The sequence below is a fragment of the Tyto alba genome, unplaced genomic scaffold, assembly GCF_018691265.1.
Source record: "Tyto alba isolate M040663 unplaced genomic scaffold, T.alba_DEE_v4.0 Super-Scaffold_40, whole genome shotgun sequence".
Taxonomy (NCBI): Eukaryota; Metazoa; Chordata; class Aves; order Strigiformes; family Tytonidae; genus Tyto; species Tyto alba.
The window spans coordinates 12,557,999-12,583,684 of NW_024881316.1; the positions used below are offsets into that span (position 1 = coordinate 12,557,999).

The window sequence follows — 25,686 nt, forward strand, 5'->3', positions numbered from 1 at the left end:
CAGAAGGACACTAAGAATACAATTCAAATGTACTGTAAGTTAAATTGGTATTATTCCTTGATCATTTTATTAAATACTTTTCATCTAGGTGTTCATTGTCACCAGCATCCATGCACATGAATATTACTCTTTCCTCCCAAAAGCAGCAGTTATGCACCCAAAAAGTCACAGAAGATTGAAGGTAGCAGTGGGAATGGCAAGCTTTTCTTTTTCTAAAACCAGACCTGCGTTATTTTGAAATTAGTTTTAAATGCTTTAAAAATAAGCTTAATTTATTGATTGTAGGAGATGGATTCTACATAGATCTTCCCCTCGTTTAACCATCATTTCTCTGTTCAGGCATGGCAAATTAAAGAGAAAAAAAAAAAAAAAAAAAAAAAAAGAACAGAACTCAGACATCACTGACAGCGGCTCACTCATCCAGAAATAGGCTATAAAAGCCAGAGTTATTAGAAGTCCCAGAGCTTATTAGCAAGAACAGTACTGAGCTTCAGTTCAGACAAACCTTACCCATGAGAATGCTAACAGTTGTTCGAGGTGCCTCGGCAGGAAGCAGTTGCCACATTCAGAGGGCAGATTTCCCAGATTTCTTCATTTGGGAAGAGAAAAGGAAAGTCCACAGCTACAGCCTTCGTGCTTGTGGCTGGGTACCTCCTGTGACAGGAAGCCTTTTCTGCACCTGAAGCAGCACACTGAAGGCCTGCGTTGCAGCCCACGGGCATCCGTAACAGGGTTCACTTCGGTCTTCTCTTGGGAGCGGTTTTCAGCAGTAATCTGCTAGTTTTAAACAGACTCTCCTTTGCTTTAAGTATAATCCCATTACTTTAAACACTAGGAAGTAGTGCAAGAATTGCATTTAAAACCAGGAAATGTAGATGCAAGTGGTTTATAATAAGGGCACAGGAAATAAAAACAAAAGGTTTCCTCTCTGTATTCTTTAAATGTATAGCCTGTTCTCTATTTTTTTTATACATCAGGTGAAAGAAGAACAAAATCATCAGTATTTAAGTGTCTGAAGAATGTATCAGCAAGACATTGCTACATTTTCACTCTGACACAAGCAGGTGGTATACAAAGCAGGTTACTTTCAAGAAAACCCAGTTAAGCACAGTATCCTGAATCCACTAGTTTCATTTCAGCTAAGAACCTCCTGCGGGGCACTGTTACTCTAAACCCAGCAAAGGATTTGAACCTGGCTCCTCTGTACCCTTTGTGCTTGTTCTAAAACCATTTGGCCATTAGTTACCATCTTTTGCAGAAAGCTGAAAGGTAATTTAAGCACTGGCTAAGGTTCAGAACCTTATTCTTTCTCTAAAAAATAAACATACGGGTTGAAATTACACCTATTCAATTCCATAACTAGCCTTTCCCTGGGAGAACAGTTGTGGTTGCAACACCATCCCAAGCGAGTACAAAAAAATGGAGCAACTCCAGCTCAGCTATGCTTTTGGAGCTGGTCCTCTCAACAACTCCCAAGCCCTTCACTGGCCCACTAGTCAAGAAAGGGTCATTTATAGAGCCAAAAGGCGTAGGAAGGTGCAGGATATAAGCAAAGCTTAGCACCAGCTTAACATACCACCACTGTTTGCATATAGTAACTCTATTAGCAAAAGAAGAATAGTTCTTACTGGATTTCCTGTGATTTAGCTACTGATTTTTGCACTTGCCACACTGGAAGTTTGCATCAGCAATCAAAAAAAAAAAAAGTCAAATTACTGGTTTTGTATAGAATACTATCACTGGGCAGCTATCAGAACGTCACTCCAAAGTACTATAATGACAGGCACCAATTTGCCTTTACTCAGCAGCAGGTGGTAGTAGCATTTTGTAAACATTGTAACTGAACAACTTAATATGCAAGGTGTATTCCCTCTGAAAGCTTCTCACATTGGGTTTAACCTGCACCAAAAAGCAGTTAGGAATCAGAAACTGAAGTGAATGCCAAGCAGATACCCACTGTGCTGCTCAGTTTCAGGTGTCCTTTTTGGGAGTGGCAGAAGCTGCAGAACCTCCCCAGGGGCTGCCTGTTTATTCTTTGCTTTAGTCTTAATTTGAGGTTTACATTTTTCTTGGCCAACGATTTTTCATACACCTCCCAGTGCCAGGCTCCAGCCTTCACAGTCCCCACAAATTATTATGGTATCCCTTCAGAAGCTGCACACAAGCAGTCATTTGAAAACAAAAGAACAAAACAAGAGGAAAAAAAAAAAAAAATCAGGAAACAAAAATAATGCTGGGCAAAAGTTTTAGACCACAGAAGGCATCAGAATAAAGCACTCAGTGTTTTACTCTTTGTCTAAATGGAGTTCTGTCAGCACAGCCAGTCTTCTATACAATAAAAAGCACAAGTCTGAAATACCTCCTATCAAAACACCAGAAGGCCAGGAAAGACTTCAAACTGGACAAAAACGGGAATGTTTACCTTAAAGTAAAAGACTTTTCAGTCAAGGATCCGATGGGAAGATTGCATGACTGATTTGCTTTCTAAAATGATTGGTGGCTCTGAGATGAGGAGATCATCCTCACCTAGTGAAGAGTTCTGCTCCGTGTTCACAAAATTAGGAATGTTAAATTTTGTAAGACAGTTTGGGTCCTCTTCAAACACCGCACTGTTCCTGGGAACTTCCTGGAAGTGGATATTACTCTCCAGACCTAGACCTTTCCGACTTTGTTTTGCTTTGTCCAAATGTTCTACTTCATTAATACAGAAATGGAAAAGCGACTGGGATTCTTCAGCTATTTGACGAGAAAAGACCCTTTCTGACTCCAGAGGTCTTCCAAAATCTGCCACAAAGCTATTCATGCGAAATCTTTTTTCAGAAGGTTCTGCATTGCTGAAGAGAAAGAAGAAAAATACAGTAAGCACAAAAGTAGAACTATCCATGTCCTAACAGAAGATTTAGCTTCAGCAACCGGTACGATCAGGAAGAAAGGAAACACTACAGTTTACCTACAGCAGACTTTAAAAGCCAGAACTATTTATTGTTTTCTGCAAAGCTGTTTTAAGTCTTGATTTGTCATGATAATTTTCCATGGGAGTAAGTTTATCAATGCCAGCACTCTGAAATAGCACTTCTGGTAATCCATATACCATAATAATCAGCTCACTGAATGAGCTTAGAAATAACTCTTCAGTATTTCCTCTTGATATCAAGTAGTAGCAAGTTTTTTTTTAAATGGCTTATAGAACACTGAGAAAAATCTTTGATAAAGAAAAATCTGAGACACAGGCAGCACTGCTGTCACTAAAGGCACAATTTGAGTGCTTGGTTGTCCAGGCATCAAACCATCTTTTCCACTGACTTCAGTCAGTGACATTCAGATTTTCCAGTTAGGAAAGCTGGAACTAAAGACTGCTATAAGGACTGGCAGTCTTAACAATTCAGACACATGGCCCAGCAAAGACATCTTAACATCTTTCTTGGAGTTTTCTAGAAGCGTTAGCTCAAACAAGCTCCAACCTGCATGGACTTGTGCAGGAGCCATGAACAGCTGGGGATGAAAAAAATCTCAACCTAGACAGATAGTAGTACATTCTTTGTCAGGCTGAATTTATAAGCTATCACATCACAAAATGCAAGTTATTTGCATCTGAAAAACAGTAGAGGTATCCAGAGGATGAGTAGTGAAAAATCTAGACATTTTCTCAGAATACAAGTTTTATTAAGATTTAATAAATCGTACTGTTTACACATGAACATATAGCAAATGACACTGAGCCAGATAGCTGGATGCCTAAAGGTGCGCACAGCACTTAGTGTTTCTCTGAAAATCTCTAATTCCTTTGAGTCTGCAGTAGGAGATAAGTGCCTACACGCGCTTTTGAAAGTCTCTGATGGCACCTTCAGAAATCTACCCCTAAAACCTTCAAGTTCACTGGATACCTACCATTAGTCTTTCGGTCATAGTCAATTTTAAAGATGCTCATTTATTTCCATTACATGATACAGGAATTCTGTCCTAACAAAATCAGTTACACTGGCCTTCAAATCAAAGCAGTCCTCCAGTTTGTCAAAACTGTATTGGCTCATTCTGCATTTCAAAGTGAAGCATGTAGAAGCACGTTTAAATCGATGCAAGGCGGACCAGGAACTGAAAAAATAATCTACTGTATACACACCGGGAGGCAAACAGACTGGAATAATATTGTGGTAGCCGTCAGAACTGGTGACTGACATTTACATATTTATAACGCAACAGAAAGTACCGCTCCAAATTTAAGTTGTGTATATAGTTTTGCAAATCCGTCACCAAGTACTTCTAGGTTGTATTGTGGCACAGACAGTGGAGGTGGCAAATAAGCAGAGAAAGGACAAGTGCTATAAAGCCTAAAAAGAAGTGGCTTCAGAAAAAAACTTAAAATGCATCCACTACAGAAGTAACACTAGTTCATAGGTGTGGAAAGGTCTTTATAATCCAGTGAGCTATGAAGGAGCAAAGGCTGACTCTACAGAGGGGCACACAAGACAGGCAACATACACTAAATGGAAGAATTGAAGATGCAAAGAAATTTTATTACCCACAATGTTGAGGACTTACAATATAGAACAATCCTGTGCTCATGAGTAGGGAATACTTGATCTAATACACAGTGATATTTTTGGATTCTGAAATTCACAAACACTATCTTTCTGTATTTTCAGGATTTTTTTTTTTTAAACTAGACTAGAAACTTGCATAGTCTTGCTCATTACAGTATGCAAGTACACCTCAGTACCTCAGTATGTATCTTTTCAGAACACTCAAAGTAAGAAAAGCAGCCTCAGAAATCCCAGTTTTGCTATAGAAGGAAGCACAATCACCTGGACAATCAAATCCCTTTGCAATATTTGGGCCAACAGCACCCTCCAAGTCTCAGAAGCTGCCAACAAGAGAGTAGAAAGGTGAATATCAGAAACCTTGAGCATCATACATACTGAAAACCACTCAAAACAAGCAGTTGCCAATGAACTAACCCAAGCTCCCTTTTCTGGGAATCTTCCAGCCTACGATGCTGGGTTCTTGTTGGCTGGAGTCAGTATTAACCTCTGGACTCTGCCCACTGGACTTGAGTGCACTGTCAGGGTGCAGACGTTTTGCCCAGTATACCCTTCTAACAGGGGCATACTGGTTTGGGACTGACACTTGAGATTCCTCTACCACTTCAGCACCCCTTCTCTCAACACTCCCTAAAGTGACCTGGGGTGCTTGCAAATCATGGAAAGGAATAAGTAGCCAATCCTCCAAAATAACAGGGTTTGGCATCCCAAAGGGAACTTGGGGGGATTTAAACAGATCCTTAGTACCAGTCCAGAACTGCTACCCTGAACCTAAGAAACCTTCCTGAATCTGAATAAATTTTAAATAAATGTGCAAACACATACATATATACATAGAAGTTTTTGTTTCAGTGGATCTACCTCTTTCTCTGGATTTCACCCCAAAATCCTTAACCAAAACCAAATGATTTCTAAAAAAAAAAAAAAAAAAAAATTACCAGTCATTTCACCTCTATTGCAACTAGTTGTACAACCTGCCTCAATAGCTGCATGAAACTTTGAGATTACATCAGCCAATATTTTGTACAGATAGGTTATATGAACACATGCATTTGTTGCACAAATGTATTTAAGGACATATTTAAATGCAGAAACAATAATAGCATACTATCTTCTCACGAGTGATGAATGAGAGTACTTCTCTGGCAGAAATTCAGAAAGGTTGTCAACAATTTTTTTTGTCACACAAGTTAATGTTCTACACATACTAATATGCAAGCAAAAGTGCAACAGACATCATTTCCATAACTAATTAAAATTCTACCTCTCCATGTCCATAACCTGACCCTGTTCTTCTTGTCAGAATGTACTCAATTCTAAACATCTCGTACAATTTTGAAAAGTACATGCTCTCATACGCTTTTATATTGAGTCAAGAAAAGCATACTACTAGAAAAATCAGAGTATTCTACTTTAGATCCATCCGTCTGAACCCAGTTACACTTCTCTCTCACATTAATGGTACTTTAAAGAACAGCCAAATTGACTTACTGAAGTCAGAGACACGTCCATCAATCAGGCTGGCTTTCTCCCAAGACCTAGGAATCCCATTAACATCTATTTCTAAAGGAAGGCAGTAAGACAGCCCAATAAATGAAACAATAAGTTATGAAGAATCCAGTCAGGTACAAAGACAGAAGATGCAGGCAAACTGAAACCAGTGCAGACTAGTTTCACAGGTAGGAATTTATGTTCTCCAGTTTTTATATACATGTATCAAAAAATAAGAGGAAACAACAGTATTCACTGCCCTTAGCATATTCCTGAACTATTTCCAGACACATAACACATGTGATTATCAAACCTAAAAGAAAAAAAAGTGCTCAAGTTTGTTAAAGGTGCCAACTCGGCACACATAGTAAGTGAGCAAGCATTTGAGCACACAGCTCCCAATGCTGCAAAGGAAGTTCAAAGCTAATACAGGAAGGAATAACTGGGCTCTCTTCAGCAACTGAAGAAAACTTATATTAAGATTTAGATTGGAAGGGACTTCTGGGGGTCTCTAGCCTAATTCCCTGATGAAAGCAACGCCAATGCTGAACTTAGGTTATTTGGATGTAGAAGCTGACCAAAGATGGAGGCTTCACAAACTCCCTAGGCAACCTGTCCCAAGAAAACTGATGAAGAAAGCAGAAAGACAGTGGGAGATATCAAGCAGGCCTCTGCTACCTGAAAGTACATTTTTACAAGTATACAAACTTTTGACAAATATCCATGTTAAATTCTCTTTGTTGCATGTTTGACTTTATCACTTCTTCCCCTCTCAAATTATTCACATAGGATACAAACTCAGATGCTCAGCTAAGAAACAAGATCTCCAAAGAAAAGAGGCAGCACACCAACACTTACAAGGACTTTAAACGTATTTGGTAACAAGGTCTGGCTACTCCATAACAGTCCATAAGGGAGGAAAAACTACCAGCAGGTCAGTTTTGGGAAGCTGAATTATTCTGTCTCTATGTCCTTCACAGAGAAGAGGCTCACAATATATGCACGTCCTCTCTAATTTGGCCCTGTCTCTAGAGATGTGTTATTACATGAAGTTTCAGAGCCAGTCAACATGTGGCTAAATAGCTAAGGGCCTTCAGTAGGCAGAGATAGGCAGTCTGCTTTAGGAAGTGAGAAGAACTAGCAATTGCCTTTCACAATCAGCTTCTCATCATTGCTACCTGCCTGCAAGCAATCTCACTCTCCAGAGAGGCTTTTTATTTCTATTTTATGGCACACAAGCCTGAGAGCAGATGTGGGTTCAAACTTTCTCAGAGGAAGGGACACTGACAGCCTGCATGCTGTGCAAATGCAGATAAATGGTTGAGGCAAGGCATGGTCCGCACATACTTAACAGCCAGAAAGAACAAGAAATAAAGTTTATGACTTTCAGAGGACCCTGGTGGTAAACAAGTGTGGAGCTGATCTGTACCTCAGCATCTACTGGAATTTCTCAGCAGAAATTAAGACACTCTAAGACTAGGGGAGCTACAGGGTGAAGGGAAGATTTTGTAAATACTGCTGATACCTACATTTTGGACTTGAACACACAAACGTGGAAACTTTCCAGACTTCAACTTCCTCAATTTAACATCTGTATCGCATTTTATTTGTATATATTCTGTCAATATTCACATTTCTCTGTTCCACTCCATCATACCATGAGCCTACCTAGAATAACCCCATTTATTTGTAGAACAGTAATCTAGAGCCACCTGTTTGGCAGCCTGCCCACTATCTTCCTTTTAGTGTGAAATTCATACATGCAGCTATTCCCCTCTCTTACTGCATGCCTACTGACCAGTTGCTAAATAGGAAACACATTAACAACAATTCTACAGAATAGATCTCCTAGAAGTGCTTGGAACAAAGATTATTTGAAACAAAGACAGGCTGCACCCTTTCATAAGGACTAGAACAAGATGGTGCCGAGCCAGTGCAATGTCGGCACTGTTGCTGCTTGTTTGGGGGCTGCAAAAGAACAGGCATGCCATTTGGCAGGCAGAATTTATTATTCCAGTTTTCAGACTCACTCTTGATGTGGTGCTCCTGTCTTCGTCAGCAGGGTCAGGACAAAAAACATGAAGATGACAAAAACCGCAAGACCGACCCAAAATCCAATCACAATGGAATCTGGCGAAAAAGAGAAAGCAAGATGATCAGTATTTCACCTGCGTTTGAAGAAAGTTTCCTTCCACATGCAGCACGACTGCAAATCCCAAGACTTTGCAGCTCATTCCCAAGTGGCAAAGAGGAAGGACAGTCAGATTTATCATTATCTATTTTTTTAAACAGAAAGCCGCCACTGAAGTGGTCATTTCTAGCCCAAATTTTGGTGACGTCTGTACAAACCAGAAACAAGCTGAAAGAGGCGAGACGTTGAATTCTCTCATTTAGTAAAATAAGAGCAGCACTATTTGTGATGCCTGGCCCATTTCCAAGCATTGCTTTGGAAACAACTTCAGTGCTAGAACTTCAAAGAGAAGATTATTTCATTTTCAGCAAAAACCGCTGTCTCTGTAGGACTGAACCCCTCCTATTTTAAATTATTTCTGCCCCAGACCATTAAGTTTCTGGGTTTTGATTAATTTCTTTGACACAATAGGTTTAAGAAGAGCTAGCTCTCATTCAGTGCTAAAATAGAGGATTCTGAAATAAACGGAACCACAGATAAAACTATCTGCTACCTCAACAAATACCAACAACCAACATATACAAGACATTTTCAAATAATTTTTAATTTGGGTTTCCAACTTACATACAGAAAACTGCAATACAATGTCAAAGAAGCCAAATGGATTTGGAAAAAAAAAAGTCAAACCACCAGTTAATTAAAAGGAAAACACCAATGTAATAGCCAAATATAGAAGCAACTGGGAAGAGCATGGGTTTTTGCCTGGGTGCGTTAAATGTACCTACTGTTCTCATTTATAGCAAATAAATAAATACATTATATAGATAAATCGCCAGTCCTACTTAAAACAAATCTATGTCCACTTACGACTTCAAAGTTGATTCACAGTTGCTCCTGAAGGAGGCTCGAAGATTCCAGGAACTTGATTAAGAGAGGTCCGAGTGGGACAAACATATTTCCAGACAACAATCAATTGATAAGCATGGCCCAAAGTTACAGAGCACGAACCCAAAATATGACCTGGCTCAGGTCTCCCACAGTACACAGGTACATTTTCACCTACCATTTCAGTTACATTATTTTTTGTTTATGCAAACATTCAAAACTTCCACTGTAAAAGTTAAAAAAAAAAAAAAAACAACGTACAAACAGGCAAGAAGGAAATCTTGATCAGAACAGGTATCCTATCTTCCCCCTTAACCTCTCATTACACAGCTATTACTGAACCTCAAAGATCTCTGCTGGCTGTAAACCTACATGAGCATCTGACCTAGTGCAGCAGGCACAGCACAGAACTTTAGCCAGCGTGTTGAATCTCATACAGGACTAAAGACACCAGAAACCAAGGAATCGGCTAAGCTCTCCTGCCTGGTGCCTGACCCCAGTGGTAAATCACACTCCCACAGCAAAATATCTTCCATGCTAAAAGGCGTACCTGGAAACTGGAAATCAATTCAAACCATTTGCTCTTTCTCTGCAAAGTCAAAGTGCCTGCTGCAACTTCAGATTTTCTCCCTGTGAAAATACTTATCACAACCAAGTCACTCTCTAATCCCTTTTTCTGGTAAGCTAAGGAGGTGAAGTTTCAAGTCTCCCACTGCAATGTTTATTCCATCTCTCCTGTGACACATCTCCCCCTCTCAACACCCTTTGTAAAATAACCAGAGGGTGGTTCAAGTATAGGTGTTTATGATTGGGGTGGGGGGGTGGGGGTAGTGAAGGGGGGTGGTTTGTAATACTCCTTTACCCCTTTTTGCTTAAAGGATACTGGTATGAGTTAATTTCTGTAATTCCATGCATTATGAGCCATAAAATGATTCTGAAAATAATTTAGAAGTACAGCCCTCATTCAGTGGTTCAAGATGCATCTTGTGTTTGGCCTTACTAATACACAAGAGCTCATGATTATCTACCCTCCTACTGGACTTTGTAGTACCTGACTATTTCATCTAAAAAGAAATACTCCTATTAAAAAAATTTACCACTTAACCATTTACAGCTACTTGCACCTACCAATGTCAGACGTGCTTCAATGATGTGCAACTGCACTGATAACCAGAATGTAAAGTCTGATCAAGTAAGATGTCTAAAAAATATGCACATAGATGATATTGATCAAGCTGCAAAACTAAACTCATCAACTAAGGAAAAAAAAAAGCTAAAGGAAACAAATAAAATTAAAAAAAAAATATATATCAAGATTCTGATAAACTACTACTCCCCACAAAAACCACACCTGCCAACCTTGCTTGTGTGCTGAAAAACATGCCTGTCTTGTGGTCGGTTTGGTGTTCCCCCACAACAGTATTTCTACTGAGCCTAAAGCTACATCTTCCTTGCTTTATTGTGCCTCCTGACACACTTCCAACCCTCTGCTGTATCAAATTCTTCAGATTTGTTTAAAATTAAAGCAGGTGGCCCGAGTTCTCTTCAGCATTTCATTCAGGTGTCATTTAGTGCAAATTATCCAAACCTATGAACTTCTAAACATTTACTGAAAATAAACAGTACCTAACAACATTTATTCAAAAAATATGAAACTTAGGACTACGTTTATAATACTGTCCCATGTTACAATACATTGGGAAAGTATCCCATGACTTTCTCAAGTTGCAGTATCAGCCTTCCTTTCCTTCCTAACAGACTCACCACATCCTGGCAGCAGTTCTGACTCCCTGGGTCATTTCTACCTATTTTACCTTGCTCTAATGTTACTGAGGTTTCTTCTGTTTCAAAGGCATAAAAAAAGATTTTGTTCTTATCTCTGCCAGTCACAGATATCTCCCAGATCTTTGTCTATTTACTTGATAAAGTTTTAATTCAGAAAACATCTGGTATCTACTTTTCTGGATTCTCTGATTCCTGCCTTCACTTCTCAGGCAAAACATACTTCTTACTTGTAAAACAGCTTTTTTTTTCTCTTTGCAGTCATATATTTGATAAGTCACTGTGGCATCTGAACACCTCATCTTCTTCCCACCTTTTTTTAAGAAACATCTTTATGTATTAGATTGTTTTGTCAATATTTTTCCTCTCAGGTCACTTTGCATAAATTTTTCTCTGCTTTCAGAAAGCAAGCTTATGGAATCCTCTGTACATACCTTAAATTATTAGGAACCTCCCCTTGCCTACAATTAAATCAACATTAGCCCAAAAGTGGCCTCCCAACTTTCTCTTGTGGAATTCATCTTACATCATGGTTCGAAATAGTGCCCTCTCAATTTTGGGCGAAATACCTTGTGTATCAAAAATAAATCAATCAAACCACACCCCTCCAATTTTAAGAAAGGCCAGTGATGTTTCACAGCTGGCCAAGTGTCACCATCAGCCTGCATCACCTAAACTGGAGTTCACTCCCCTCTAAGCTCTCCAGCATTATGTTACAGGCACTCATTAATACCCCTTCCCTGACAATATTCAAGGTCTCCCTCCTAATACAGCCTCAGTGTAATCTCCTCCTTCCTCCCCACCTTAGGATTTCAGTGAAGTTAAATGTCTGATCACATTGCTTCCATATTCCTCAGCAGTCTCAGAACGCTGGAAATAGCGAGAACAAGAAACATGCCAAGAACCTACCATGTCAATAAATACCATGCCATATACAACACAGACAGTTTCTTTATTATATTAAACTCAGAAGTTAAACAGACCCAACTCCAATCTACTGGTTAAAAAAAAAAAAAAAAAAAAAAAAACAACTGAAAAAATATCCAGAAGAAACTTCCTAGGTCACTGATTCAATATGCCTGTTAACCTCTTTTCATAAGATTTCAATGGCAATCCAAGATCTGTTTTGCCACCATACCGTCGCAATCCAGAGGTAACTATAATTCATATATTTTCCTTCCATCACACTCTGACACACCAAGCTAAAAAGAAGGAATGTGCATAACACTGCAGCTGATCTTTGTAATCAGTAATCTTTGTAATCAAGTTTGGCCTCTGATTAAATGGAAGAATGGAATATAAATTAGAAACATGATAAAAGGTAACCTACATTTTTCAAGTACATAACATTTGTAAAAATACAGACAGTAATCAGTAGACTTTTTTTTTGGGAAAAAAAAAAAAAAAGTACATTTTAGGCTAAAAAGCAAATTCTGCTCTAGTTTTTTTAAAAGTGTTAATAACTTCAAGTTTCTTCTGTCCCTTACAGAGCCTCCCCAAAACTTCTTGACTGTGCAGAGCCAAGGGATATCAGCCTTTCTGGGCTGCTGTTTGTCACTGCAGGCACTCCTCTGTCCCAGTCTGAACCCTCATCGTTACACTAGGCAGAAAGTCTATATCCTGCCCTGGGCCAGTGCTCCAGCACTGGATGGAGACCCTTCCCCAATACTTAGAAGATTGGTGATGAAACCCTCTTATAGTGTATCTAAGATCAGAAACAAAGTAACAAGGTGGTTTGCTTCTCTTTTTCAACTTACTCACAAAACATACCCACTAATTCTGAGTTAATCTTTTTGGTTTGGTTTGGTTTTACCCCCATAACCATCTCCCTCCTAAAAATATAAAAAAATAAATTTCATAAAAGCCAAAGCCATTGTCTAGATTTTAGATAAATGTTGGTCCAGCTGCACTTCCTTGTCCTAAACTTCCTTTCAATTCCTACCCGTGTTGTTCACCTGTCTGGTCTCCATCCTCCACTTGTTACTTCTACCGTAAAACAGCTCTAACATTAGCAGAACCCCTGAATTTAGCACATTCCTACAAACGTAGTCCCAAAGACAAAAATTTCTTCATAAGGAGAAATTTTTCCTTTTGTTTTAAGTCTTTTCAAAAGACTTAAATTTATTTTCTATTAGGAAAAACAAAAGCAGTAAGACTGCCCACCTTTTAAGCAATAACAGGAACAAGAACAAAGCAACATGGATCATACCAAGTAGTCACCAGAAGCAGCAGTGGCTGTATTTGCTGTTACAAACTGTTCCTCGCAGTCTGATATTCCTCAGTATTGATAAATTTATACCACAGACAAGAAATTCACGGTTCTCTCATGCACAAAGAAAGCAGTCAATAAAAAGACACAGACTAATAAACAATTACAATAATCTAACACAGAGTAATACCTCTAATTGCTGACAAACCAAAAATTAGGGCAGGTATTTTTATACAATGATCGGTTACAAATGAAGAGCAGGAACATTAGCATGGGGAAGCTCCGCTGCACCTGAACTTACATTTATGAGCCTTCAGGCCTTCAAATGACACCGGTCCATACTCATAGTACTCGTACTCCCAGGTGTAATCAGAGTTAGACAAGGCCTGCTGGGAGGTTCTGTTAGAAATCATCCTCAGGGCAGACATCATGCACCTCAATAAATATATACCTGGGGACACAAAATGCGTTAATGGAGACCACATACTTCTAGCACATCTTTTGATTCTAGAGATAATCCTTCCGTGTTTATGGGATCTCTTCCTCCTCACTGTTCCCAAGAGCAGCCACTCACACAAAGGTTCTCACCTGTTCCTTTAAAATCCAGACAAAGGCTATCACATCCCCTCTTATTCCTTCTCCACTGTTGGCTGGTCAACCACCAGCCCACACAAAGCTTCTCTTCAATGGAAAAGAAGAGAACCTAAGTTCACCTCCACAGAGATGCCTGTAAGTGTACAAAGTATCAAAGCCAGGCTCCTCAGATTGAATATAGATTTTGTAGCTCAAAAGTAGTAAATACCAAAGACCGTCAGCCACAGCACCTTAGGATGAATGCTGCCATGAACATCTGTATGGAGAACTGTCCAGACTAACAGGCTGAAAAGGGTTATGTTATATTATCCATAAAAAGTCCAGCTGGCAGCAGGTTACCAGTAGTAGCCCTCAGGGACCGACGCTACAATGAAAGGGAGTGCACTTGTAGCAAGGTCACGGATTATATGGGCAACAGTCAAGAGGCTGGAGGGCAGACTGCGACTCAGAGGGACCGGGACAAGCTGGAGAAGGGAACCTTGTGAAGATCACCAGTGCACATGCAAAGTCCTACAGGGAATAGCTCTGTGCCATAGTTCAGGCTGGGAGTTGATTGCTGGGGAGCAGCTCTGCAGAGAAGGACTTGCGATGGACCAGCCGAACACGAGTCAGCAATATGCCTTGTGGCAAAGGTGGCCAAGCATGTACTGGGCTGAATTAACAAGAATGTAGACAGCAGGTCAAGAGAAGTGTTTATTATTCTCTACTTGCCACTGGAAAGACTGTATCTGGGGTACTGTATCCAACTTTGGTATCCCCAATACTAGAAAGACACGGACGCGCTGGGGCAAGTCCGGTGGAAGGCTACCAAGATGGTCAGGCTGCTGAAGCACAGGACGCACGAGAGCCTGGGGAACTGGGTTTGTTCAGCCTGGAGAAGAGAAGGCTCCAGAAAAGCCTTAGTGCTGTCTGCAGTTCCAGTCAGAGGATGCAGAAATGACAGAGCCAGACTCTTCTCAGGGGTGCAGAGTAAAAGGACATGAGGCAATGGACACACACTGGGAAATGGGAAATATAAATTAGATACAAGAAAAAATTTACCTGATCTAGTTGAACATGGTTTGAGCAGGAAGTTGGACCAGATGACCAGCAGAGGTCCCTTCCAACCTAAATTTCTCTGCGCCAATAAACAGCTTCAATATGCCACTATGGAAAGGAAAATAAAACAGGAGTGATTTTTCCCACAGATTAACAAAAACTGCAATGCAACATTAAGCATCATTAAAGCATCTTGGTAGATATTTCTGTCATTACCACAACACTGCACCAGGGATTTCCATTTTGCAGAGTAATTTTTTTCAGAACATTGGACGGTTTTATGCACATCAAAAGAGAGCACATCTTTGCACAAAACATCTGCTGCAGCAGCTGGAGTCAGGACAACCAACTTGAAGCATATTACAAAACAGTTTTTGTAATAGCAAGTTGAGCTTTGGGTAATTTTGCATTCAGTTAAAACCCAGCAGGGTGAGGACTTCATGCAGTTCATAAAACTATCGCAATTAGTTGTTCTGTGGGCTATGAAACTTCTCAGAGCACAAAGTCAAATCCAGATAAAAATTCTTGGAAAGAAGGGCCCTAAATAGCCATGTCATGCAAAATAACTGACACTTCAGTCCTTCCTAAGGATAGTGCGACTGACTAAGGCTGTGCAAGTAAAGAACATCGTTCCAAATGCTAGGAGGGCCATACATAAGTAACAAGAAATCAGGCACAAAATGACAACACAAATTCACCCAGGGAATACGAACAGCATTTCAAGTTTGTAAAAAAGTTCTTTCTGTAACTATTTACAATAAGCAAATGCTGGCAGGAATGTCTCAAAACAGTTCTAAATAAATAGTGAAGTATGCCTGAAAAAGTAAACTTCATACCCAGTTACAACATTCAGAACCTTAAACACATACCAAAACTTGACTGGCAAGTGATACATCCTTTAAAACAAGAAATGGATCTATTTTTCAACTCAAACCAGTTTAGTTTTCACAATAAACAACTTGCCAATAGGACAGGGTGGGAGGGGCATGAGACACGATCAACCCCATTCCTGGGTCAGAATGAGGAGCTTTCACATTATCCTCACCTTCCTTTAGCCACTCAGAAAGCTCCCAGCAAGAATAAATAGGCTGAAGCACAGAGGAGGAAGAAAAAAAGATGGCTGTAAAGGACAACCCAGTTCACACCTGATTATGCTTCCTATCCTCTACTGCCAGCCCTTCAAGAGGGGCTAAAAGACAGAGGTAAGACAGAAAGAGGTAAGTCTAAGTGCCTGTGTTAACAGTAAAGTTCTTCCTTTGCTTTCCCAGTGACTAGAAAACCTTCTTATTTCCTCAAATCAAAAAGAGAATGTCTAAATTTTAGACAGTTTTTCTAGATTTTAATCAGCTAAAGTAACTGCTGCCTCTGTGGCAGTCAAACAGCACAGAGAAAAAAAAACTAAGATTCCTGTCCTAGTTTGCTCCCATCTCAGCTCTGTCAGTTGTCTGTTAAAAGATTTTGTGTTTCATTTTGTGACTGGGCCCTGAGAATACATGGTGCTGCACAGGGTTCCCATCATCTTTTTTCCCCTTCTCCTCAATGTGTCTCTTGACACGTTTTATTAGCACATTCTTTTTACGGGCTGCTTTTCTCTTCTATAGCCTTCCAGATGAGTCTTTTATTTAAATATTTCTCATATGGTATCACCAACGTTCATTGTCACCCTCTCGCTTTTAGTATTATAGAAAGAGCTGAACAGGAATCCACAGGCAGAAAACTACAGAATAGGGTATATAAACAGTTTCTTCCACCTCAAGTGCAGGCAGATAGGATTAATTGGGTCACATGCAGATCTGTCTCCCAATCTAATCACTCATGTCCATTTATGATTTATGGGAAGAATAGCCACTTCTAGGATGCAATAATCTGTCCTGGTTTAGTCTTGGGTTAGGACTAGAAGCTCCAGTGTTTCACTGCTGACTACAAGCATTTCTAGACTTACTTTCACTGTAGACAAGCCACTATCAGAGGGAGAGGTGCTAACTGAAACCTGTGCCTCAGGCTTTGTGGGACATATAAAATATGACTCTAAATCATCCAGTACAGTTAAGCGTAAGCATTGTCCCAAACTAGCTTACCACTCACTTGTAAGCTTTGTCTGTCCAAATGCTTTCAAAACCTCAGCATGAAACATGTTAAAACAAACCTTTTATTCTACTTAGCCAGCCAGCCTAGCATGGTGGAACAAGGATCAGTGCAGCAACAACAGTGAACATTAAGACCTTCCATCTCCTGAGGAAGAGCAAAGCAGGGTGAGCTGGCATGCTAGCAGGCTGTCAGATGCATTTGCCAGGGTGCAGCAGGTCATGGAGGGACTTCAGGTGCCAGCTAAAGGCTTCAGGGAAGGAATTCTCCCAGGAGATGCACTCAAGCACTCTTTCTGCCAGGGATGGACAGCAGTGATTCATCCCACAGCTCTGCGGCGCGACAGGGAGCTCCTCTAATTGACCTTGCTGAGGGTTTTTTGAGGGGGCACAGAAGTTGTTTGAGGCAAACATGAAAGTCCCTCTGTTGACCTTGACATGTATGGATGCAGACAGCCCTTCGCAGACAGCCCTTCCTCACTCTGTCTCATTTCTTACAGAAACAAGTAAACAAACAACAAAAAGCTTCAATTTGGTCACTCAAGAAACCTCAAAGCAGGGCTATGTTCTGTGCTGCCAACCACAAGTTTAGTCTCCTGGTAACTAAAAAGGTAAAGTGCTCACATCCTTCTGGAGCATTGGGTTGCTCTCGGCAGATAAAGGGTGTCAACAGGTATGCACACACTCCCCATGGAGACACGACTGCAACTTCTGGAGTTGAATTATACCTTCTTCAGAACTCATTTGTAACCTGCGTGAAAGTTTGTAATGTCACAGCTTGCCTGCCAGCGAGCAAGCCAGTTTGACTGCTGGGCTGCATTTGCACAAAAACCACATCTTTGCACTGCAGCAGCAAGGCATCAAACACTGCTGCAGTTGGACTATTTGCTTCAATCTGGACATCACAGACCCATTGCACAAAGTTCACAGCCACTTACCTTTCAAAATGAGTCACTGTAAAGGCAAAACTGGACACACACTGTATCTGAAGCACAACGTCATGGCTTATACCACCTCTGGAGCCACAAAGGCAAATCTGGTTTTGTGTACATCTGAAACTGGCTTTGTATGTAACCAGCAACAACTACCTCCAAACCTGACCTGCATGCACAAGAATAAACCCGTATGGACTGGTCAATGTACTGTGCATTTCTGGATCAAGAAGAACTATCAAGATGGTAGACACAAGCAACCTTGTAAATTTTCAATCAAAAACTACATTTATTTTCTACATACTTCCATTCCACTTACTGTCACAGAGACTAAGCACTCCATAGTCTTCACAGAATAAATGAACAAACTGCTGGTCCCTTGCAAAGTGCAAAGATCCCAAAAGCCAGGCAGGAAAACAATAAAAAAAACCTAATAGCAATATTTCAAACTGTGAGAAATCCTAGCCTAAGAAAGCTTAGCACTATACCCTGCTGCATCAACTCAGCAGTACAACTAACCCAGAAGTTGCTGACTATGAGATGTTTACAACTCAGGCTGTTCCCATATCCCCTAAGTCCCCACACCAGCAACAATATTCTGTCTGGAGTGGGGAAAGGGGACCAGTCACTTCCACGTTCCTTTTCACTCCATCCCACGGACTAAGAGGTATTCAGAGGAAAAGTCAATGAAAAAAACCCAAGCACAAAACTTACTTACTCTGCCCTGCATCAGCTGAAAAGTAATATGGACCCCATCTTTCTACAACCCTACTACATGGCTACTGCTTTGAACAAGCTGTGCCACTCCCAAGCACAGATGAGAAAGAAATCTGCAGGAAATACTTAGCCAAATGGTTCTTGCTTCTTGCTAATTCTCAAGATCCTAGATGGGCAGGATTCGATATCAAACTTATGGTCTTTTCAGGGGAATACCCAATCTTCCCACCTGCAATAAAAGAGGAAAGCAAGCTATATAAAACAAGTGAAATTTAGCAAGAAAAATAGAAAGATACCTGAAAACCGACTGTACAATTTAAAAAGAAAAAAAAAAAATCAAATCATATATGCCAACTTTGAATACATGATACCTGTGACTTTTCTTGGAGAAAAAAATAAAGTACCAATGTTAACAGTGGTTATGTTTGTGAATGATGCTCACAAACAGCATCATCTGCATGAGCTGTTACACTAAAATGACAAGAATGATATTGGATTTGTCACAAAAGGACTTTATAACAATGGTAAGGAAAAATGCTGGTTTAGTCACTGCTTATTCTTGGAACTACAGATGAGAAAGGACAAAGTTACAGACATCTGTGCCTCATACTACTGTATTATACAACATACATTTTATTAACATTAGAACTATGCAATGTAGACTCCAAAAATAAGCCACTTATCCACCTCACAAATTCTCATGAAAATGTCTTATTTTCCATGTACTAATGCTTAATATCTTGCACTGTGTGTGCTGCAGTGTGAAAGGAGGTCTCCAGACCATTATATACAATTTGTATGCTAATTGTATAGCTACTGTTTGTACTTCATTTAAAAGCGATGGCATTATGAATTTAAAGTAAATTTAACAAATAAGAGGCCAAATCAGTTTACCAAGGATTTTCCTAAAAATAATGATACGTACGAACGCTAATGCCCACTTAATAGTTCAACTCAGTAGGGGCCACCTGGAAGTTAGCCAGAAACTAATATGAAATCATACTGCACTATGAGTTCACAGACAATTAGATGGATCAAAAAATAGAGCAAATGCTATATAAACTCACTTATAAGCCTTGTCTGAGGAGACAGCTGAATCATACCTAACGTAGCATGACAGAAGCTATGTATTCCTTTTGCTCTCAAAAAGTTTCAGTCCTGCAGACAGCAGAGACATGGAACGGTTAGTATAGAGCTACAGGGACTTGCTCTCAAAACACCCTGAAACAAATAGCCTAGCTTAATTCCAGTACCAAAAACCTTAAAAATTACAGCCAGAATATACAGTCTTAAGAGACGGTATTATCTGCAAATAATAAAGATATACTATCCCATAATTCCATTTATTTCCTGCAGCTAGGGCAGAATTATAATCAATCCATCATCCAGCTTCAGTGCACAAAGTAGAGCTCAGAAAACATTTCATTTTGACATTCAGGATGGCAAAAATTGATATATTACAAGAATTCACTCTTCCACCCAAATAATACATCTCTACACACAAAAAATCCAAACAACTTGACAGTTGTTATAGTCACAGTAGAAAACACTTTTAAACAAAGAAAAGTCTATCTTTCTGAAGAGAAAATAACAGGTTTAAGTTTCAGATCATTTTTTAAAGAGGGAAGATTATCCTTTCCATAGCCTTTTCCCAGACATGCCCCCAGGGTGAACCTTATTCTGGACATGGCTCATGGGCAGAGCTGCAGACACGGCAAGGCTGTGGTCAGAAGAGAGCTCTGGGTACGGCTGAGCCCATTTTCCTCTCCCCACTAAAACTCAACCTCCTCCTAGATGTGCAGGTATGACAGCTTCAAAACCCAAGTTCCCTCAAGACTAACCAGACTAGAAGAAGACCTATGAGTAAGCACCAAAGTTCTGAGACCTTTTCAGTCCTACAGTGTTACAGACACTGGCACCAATAGCATATGTGAGCATATACACTACTGTCCAAAAGAATGGCTGCCTTTCCTTCAGCTGCTTATAATACTGCCAATTTTAACCTTTAACTTTCCAGTAAATATCACAAATAGAAGTCCCAGGCTGATTTGTTATAAAAAACCTTGAGGTAAAAGAGTGCTGGCGTATCCACTAATGACGAATGAGTAAACTGTAAAGGAAGTTTTCAACTGGCCTGCCCTGAATGCCTCTGCTTTTGGGCTGCACTATTTTCCTGAATTCTCCTGGCTTGACAAAGTAGTCCTTTTTATTTTATTAAATTTCTCTTTTTATTAACTTTATTCCCACAGAAAGCTCAGTGCTGAGATGGAGATGTTTTGGTTTTCTTGCTAACCCTGAAGTCTGTCAATCCGATGCCTTATTCTGAGAGAAAGGAAAGCTTTCCCGCCCTGCACATTCTTACTGATCAGCCCCCACTGCAGGGCAACTGGAATGACTCCATCAGAAAAGTTGGTTATAAGAGGTGTTTTTAAAATACCTTCTATTTGTGTTATCACATACAAATCTATAAAAAGACCAGCCTCCATAGTAGGGACAGAACAAACTTTTTTTTTTTTTCTATAACTAAAAGATAACATTAAATTTGAAAGCAAAAATATCTCGCTGTGAAGAGAATATATGTCAATGAATGTAACCCCATGCATAGGGTTACCAGACTAGATTTACTCAAATTGGCTAGTCTGCAAGTCATGAAGAAACACTGGAAGCATAGTGCTCAGTGTAGCCAAATCCCACAACAGAGGCACCTGGGAGCATTTCAAACAGCCGCACTTAAACCAACCACTTGTAACAGGGGCAAGGCTGAAAGAGGAAGCTACTCTTGTGTGATTGCTTGCTTCTGGGAAACTCCGCACTGATTAACAGCTCAAACTACCCGGGCTCCCTTCGTGTCGGTCACCTGGGCCTGCAGCCACCCCGTGTGCCACAGCAGAGGTGCTGCTGCTGCACAGACCGCCCTTACCAAACCTGCAGGGCACCCCATCGCCACGTGCCAGCCCTGGGCTTTACATGCAGAGCTGCTGTTCATAAGGTTGCACAGCCCAGAAAATGGACGAGTGTGTTCAGGCCTCCTGCCATAGCCCTGTTTTAGCCTTGCGGCAGTGAAGAAAATGCCAAAGCGCTGAGGCTGACAAGCAGAGTGGAAGCTGAGTACACTTCCCTTCTCCCACTACAAAATAAGACTCTAATCATCACGCAATATCTATCTGGCCTGAAGTACAGGACACAGCATACCTCTCATAGCACCTCTTCACTTCTCGGTGGCTCTCCCCACAGAAATAATTTTGTTCCTTGTCTGCGCTGAAGCCAACAGAAGATAAACTGGCAGAGATGGGAAAAACAAAAAACAAAAAAGCAAACAAACAAACCAAAAAAAAAAATTGAAACAAAACAGGTACAATAGATTATTTGGTCAGAACTACTCCCACACTCTGGTATCTCACAGCTGTGGTTTGACTGTGCTATGGTGGAAAAATCTTCAGTTTATGCTCTCATACACACAGGGTCTGTAAAACCATAATCTCTCAGACACAAAGTAACGCCTGAGTTTTTCAATTTGAGAAGTCAGTTATGTATTAAGTTTCCTCAAGAACTAACAAATAAAAAAATACAACTTTCCTTGAAAATTTCCACACTTAAATGACAAACATTTTCCAAACTTTTGTAGTTAGCCTACAATACAACGCAGAAATTTTGCCCTAATCGGTTCAGTAAGAATTTCAAACAGCTTCATTTTGGTGACTGTTTAATAAAAGTAAAACTGATTTGGGATTTTTTCAAACCAAAACTCTTTTTTCCTGTCTTTAAATCTAATTCTTCCCTCCAGTGCTGTTGAAGAAGAAAACAAAATATTGCAGTGCCTCAAATACAAATTTCAGGTAAATCAGACAGCAGTACATGACGTACACACACACCTGAATTCTGCCATTTTTAATTCCTGCCATGTCTCTGTGCTACACCAGGCTATAAGCAGGTAACTACATCAAGGAAACATCATTAAAACAGTACAACCAAAGCCCATTGCAGTGAGTACGAAGAATAAACCCATCATTTATTTGTACTAAAATCTGTACTAAAATTTTGCCAGTAATAGATCATATTATTGGTTCAAAGACTGCAAATTTTATTTAAATTGTTGAACAAGCTGCAAGAGTATCATCTGTGCTTTACCTTAAAACCTCTTCCACAAGAAAGTGTGTGGACAACCAGCAAAGAATAGGTAGTAAATTACTTTTCCAGCTCTTAATATTCTGGATTTTTTTTTTCCCTTACAAAAATAAAAAAGTATTCTCTCGCAATAGCTTGATTTATTTTGTATATTTTTGCTTGCAATTGATACACCTAGAATGTCTCATTATTTTCAGCAAGAATGGAGCCAGACTGTCCTCAGTCAATGGAGAGTTACCATTCTCCTGGCATCTTTCTAAGTATTTACTCCTGTGGTAAAAACTTATCTTGACTCTCTGATTAGGAAACCACAAATGAACAGGGAAAAACAAGCAGTATTTGAGACTATTACCTAATTATCTCCAAAGAGAAACAAAACCACCTATTTATTTCCACAGCAGTTACGTAAATCTGCATCCCTGTGTATACAGCCTCCAGCGAGCTCAAATGAGAACAGACAGGAGCAGAGGGAACGGCTACAGAACAGAGCAGAAGGCTGGGAAACACACCTGGAAATGGAAGTGCCTCAATGTTCTCACAAACAAACGCCAACCCGCCTCACCGAGGCGGTTTAAGACAGCCTTGCTACTGCTATCCCATCCCTCTACCAGCTACGCCTGTCACAGAAGTGGCAAACTAACAGCGTGCCTACGCTCCCAGCCACCGTCCAGCGGTAAGCGGGCGCTGGATGAGGCTGATAAGCCAGGACGAGCAAGGCAAGCGCCAGGGAACAGAGACTGTTCAGAGGGAAGTTTTGATGGCTTGTTATCATGGTGATCATCTCCAGCAAAAAGAAGGGCAGACAGGGACTGAGGTGCCTACCACACCAGTCACTGTCAACAGAGGCTGCTTGCCAGAGGAAAAATCTGCCAAGACGGGGGTTGTTAAGGGAGAAGGAAGGGGCGGGAAGGAAAAAAAAAAAAAAAGTGTATGAGAATCAGTAGATTGGAGAAGAGCACATGGGGGGTAAGGAAGAGGGCAAAAGTGACAGGAGAAGTAATCTAAGGCTGCATGGAGAGGTTCATCGTTTCAGTCTGAAAACACAAAGGGATGCATCACTTTGGAAAAAAAAAAAAAAACAAAACACAACAAAAACACCACAAACTCATCTTGCCTTTTTTTTTTTTTTTCTGCAAACATTTTACATTAAATGTTTAAGTTTATCCAAATGCTCAGCAGTCAAAGCAGAACACAACATACAATCTGGGGGGACTGAAAAAAATGTCCACGTATTCCAAGCAAGCTGTGTGCTTTCCAGCCGTTCTGCTTTTCAATACACAGACTTCCTAACTCGGAAATGCGACTTAAGCTTTCTGCAGGCAACATTTCCACACGACCCAAATGAAGACTCACCTCAAGCTTTTCTTTTCATTATTTTCAATAAAATTCAAAAAACTAAAAGGTATAGTCCAGGCTCGCGAAAAGTCACCAGGTCTCCGCGGCGAGACCACCCAGCCGCCTGTTAACGCGGGCTGAACGACGGCGCTCGGGGCAGCGGCACCCCACGCCGCGCTCGGGGACTCCCACACCGCCCGCCCACGCACCCACCGACCGACCGGACAGCCGGCGGGCCCCACCGCGGGGCGAGGCAGGGCCGCCCCGTCCCTCCCGCCCTCCGCCTCAGCGCCGTCCCCTCACCGCGCTCACCCGCACCGGCCACCGCCGCCCGCGCCCCCCCCGCACGCTGCCAGCCCCCCTCAAACCGCCACTTCGTCCCGGGCTGGCGGAGGAAGAGGGGTCGCACCTTTGGCCCGGGACGAGCCAGCGCCGCGGGGCAACCGGGCGGGATGAAACCGGCGAGAGGCGACGCCCGCCCCGACCCTCCTACCTGACCGGGCGGCGGCAACTGCCGAGCCGAGCCGAGCCGAGCCGAGCTGAGCAGAGCCAAGCCGGACCACGCCCCGCCCCGCCCCGCCCCGCCACAGCCAATGAATCAGCAGCAGCCGCGGCGCCCCAGCCCGCCCGGGCGGCATGGCAGGGCCACGTGACGCACCCGGGCCAATGGGCGCCGCGGGCGGCCGCAGGGGCGGGAAGGGTTCGCTCGCCCTGAGGGGATCCCGGCGGGGACGGGGGTCGCGGCTGCCCCCGGGCCAGCGTGCGCGTCTGCGGGCGTCGAGGGGAGGCGGGGGGGCAGAGGCAAAGTCTGAGCACCAGTTGGGAGTAACCTCCTTGTGCGGCTTGCCTCGCGGGAACGCGCACATCTCCGGAGGGAACGTTAATTGTGGAGGGTGAGGAGAGGCGAGAAGGGTGGCTTGCCCCATGCTGGAAGGGGGAAGGGCCACCGTGTTTGCACGTGGGTAGGCCCAAGGCCCCCCTCCCCAGGGGAGCCACTGCAAATGGGGCGAGTGGCCCTGGGTAGCCAGACCTCCGGCTCCTGGTGCTGGGCAGTGAGAGGTGCTGTCTCAGCTGCCAGGAGGTGAAGAGCTAGTGCCTTAAAACTACAGGGATTTGGACAGCCTCTCACACCATTCCCATCCTTGTGAGCTGCAGCTTCTTAAAAAGACCTTTTAAGACTATGTGAAATCAATACCTCTGCTGCTTGCAATTATCAAAGCACAGGAAATTACAGAATCATTGAGGGTTGGTAGGATGTCTGGAGATCATCGAGGCCTGCTGAAGCAGGGTCAGCTAGAGCATGTTGCTCAGGACATGAGTTGGGTCTACAGTATCTCCAAGGATGGATACTCAACAACCTCTGTAGACAAGCTGATCTGGTCTTTGATCACCCTTGCTACAGGAAAAAAAAGAAAAAAATTCTCATGTCTAATGGAAGTTCCTGTTACTTCAGTTTGTGCCCATTGTCTCTTGTCCTGTTACTGGACAGCACCAAGAAGAACCTCACTCCACCATCTTTCTTCCCACCATCAGTTATTGGTAAGAGCACCACTGTCGAGGTTTAGGCCTGATTGGCAGCCAACCACTGCCACCAAAAAACTCCACCACTCACTCAACCGAAGACAACCATGAACCTTCTCTAGGCTAAGCAATCACTGCTCCCTTAGTCTATTCTCATATGTCACATGCCCCAGTCCCTTCACCATCTTCATGGCTTTTAATCATCTTTACGGTAATCAAGTGCTTTAATGAATGGCATGGCTTAATTTTTCAATACAGTACTAGGAAACAACTCACACACCTGTGCAATGAAGTCACCAGCCTG

General features: G+C 41.7%; 1 protein-coding gene across 8 annotated transcripts; it reads right to left on the bottom strand.

Moving 5' to 3' along the window:
* Positions 1–2,263: 2,263 nt before the first annotated feature.
* On the bottom strand, positions 2,264–24,435 carry MRAP2 (melanocortin 2 receptor accessory protein 2). 8 transcript variants are annotated; one of them, XM_042803164.1, is made up of 10 exons: positions 24,271–24,314; positions 21,594–21,680; positions 19,469–19,559; positions 18,528–18,630; positions 17,377–17,503; positions 15,714–16,900; positions 14,672–14,776; positions 13,338–13,487; positions 8,060–8,159; positions 2,264–2,834 (listed from the first exon to the last, which is right to left on the bottom strand). In XM_042803164.1, exons 8-10 carry the CDS (start codon positions 13,465–13,467, stop codon positions 2,441–2,443), a joined length of 624 nt encoding a protein of 207 aa, XP_042659098.1. In that variant the 5' UTR covers positions 13,468–13,487; positions 14,672–14,776; positions 15,714–16,900; positions 17,377–17,503; positions 18,528–18,630; positions 19,469–19,559; positions 21,594–21,680; positions 24,271–24,314; the 3' UTR covers positions 2,264–2,440. The 8 variants fall into 8 exon arrangements, with proteins under 8 accessions (XP_042659098.1, XP_042659093.1, XP_042659097.1 ...); XM_042803159.1 differs by lacking the exon at positions 15,714–16,900; XM_042803163.1 differs by lacking the exons at positions 15,714–16,900; positions 17,377–17,503.
* Between the last annotated feature and the right edge of the window lie 1,251 nt (positions 24,436–25,686).

Coding starts and splice junctions, on each gene's coding strand:
- MRAP2 (XM_042803160.1), bottom strand. CDS start 13,467: ATGATGTCTGCCCTGAGGATGATTTCTAACAGAACCTCCCAGCAGGCC. Junction 8,160..13,337: donor AGGCCTGAAGGCTCATAAAT/GTAAGTTCAGGT, acceptor CTTTTTCGCCAG/ATTCCATTGTGATTGGATTT. Junction 2,835..8,059: donor ACAGGAGCACCACATCAAGA/GTGAGTCTGAAA, acceptor CTTTCTCTTCAG/CAATGCAGAACCTTCTGAAA.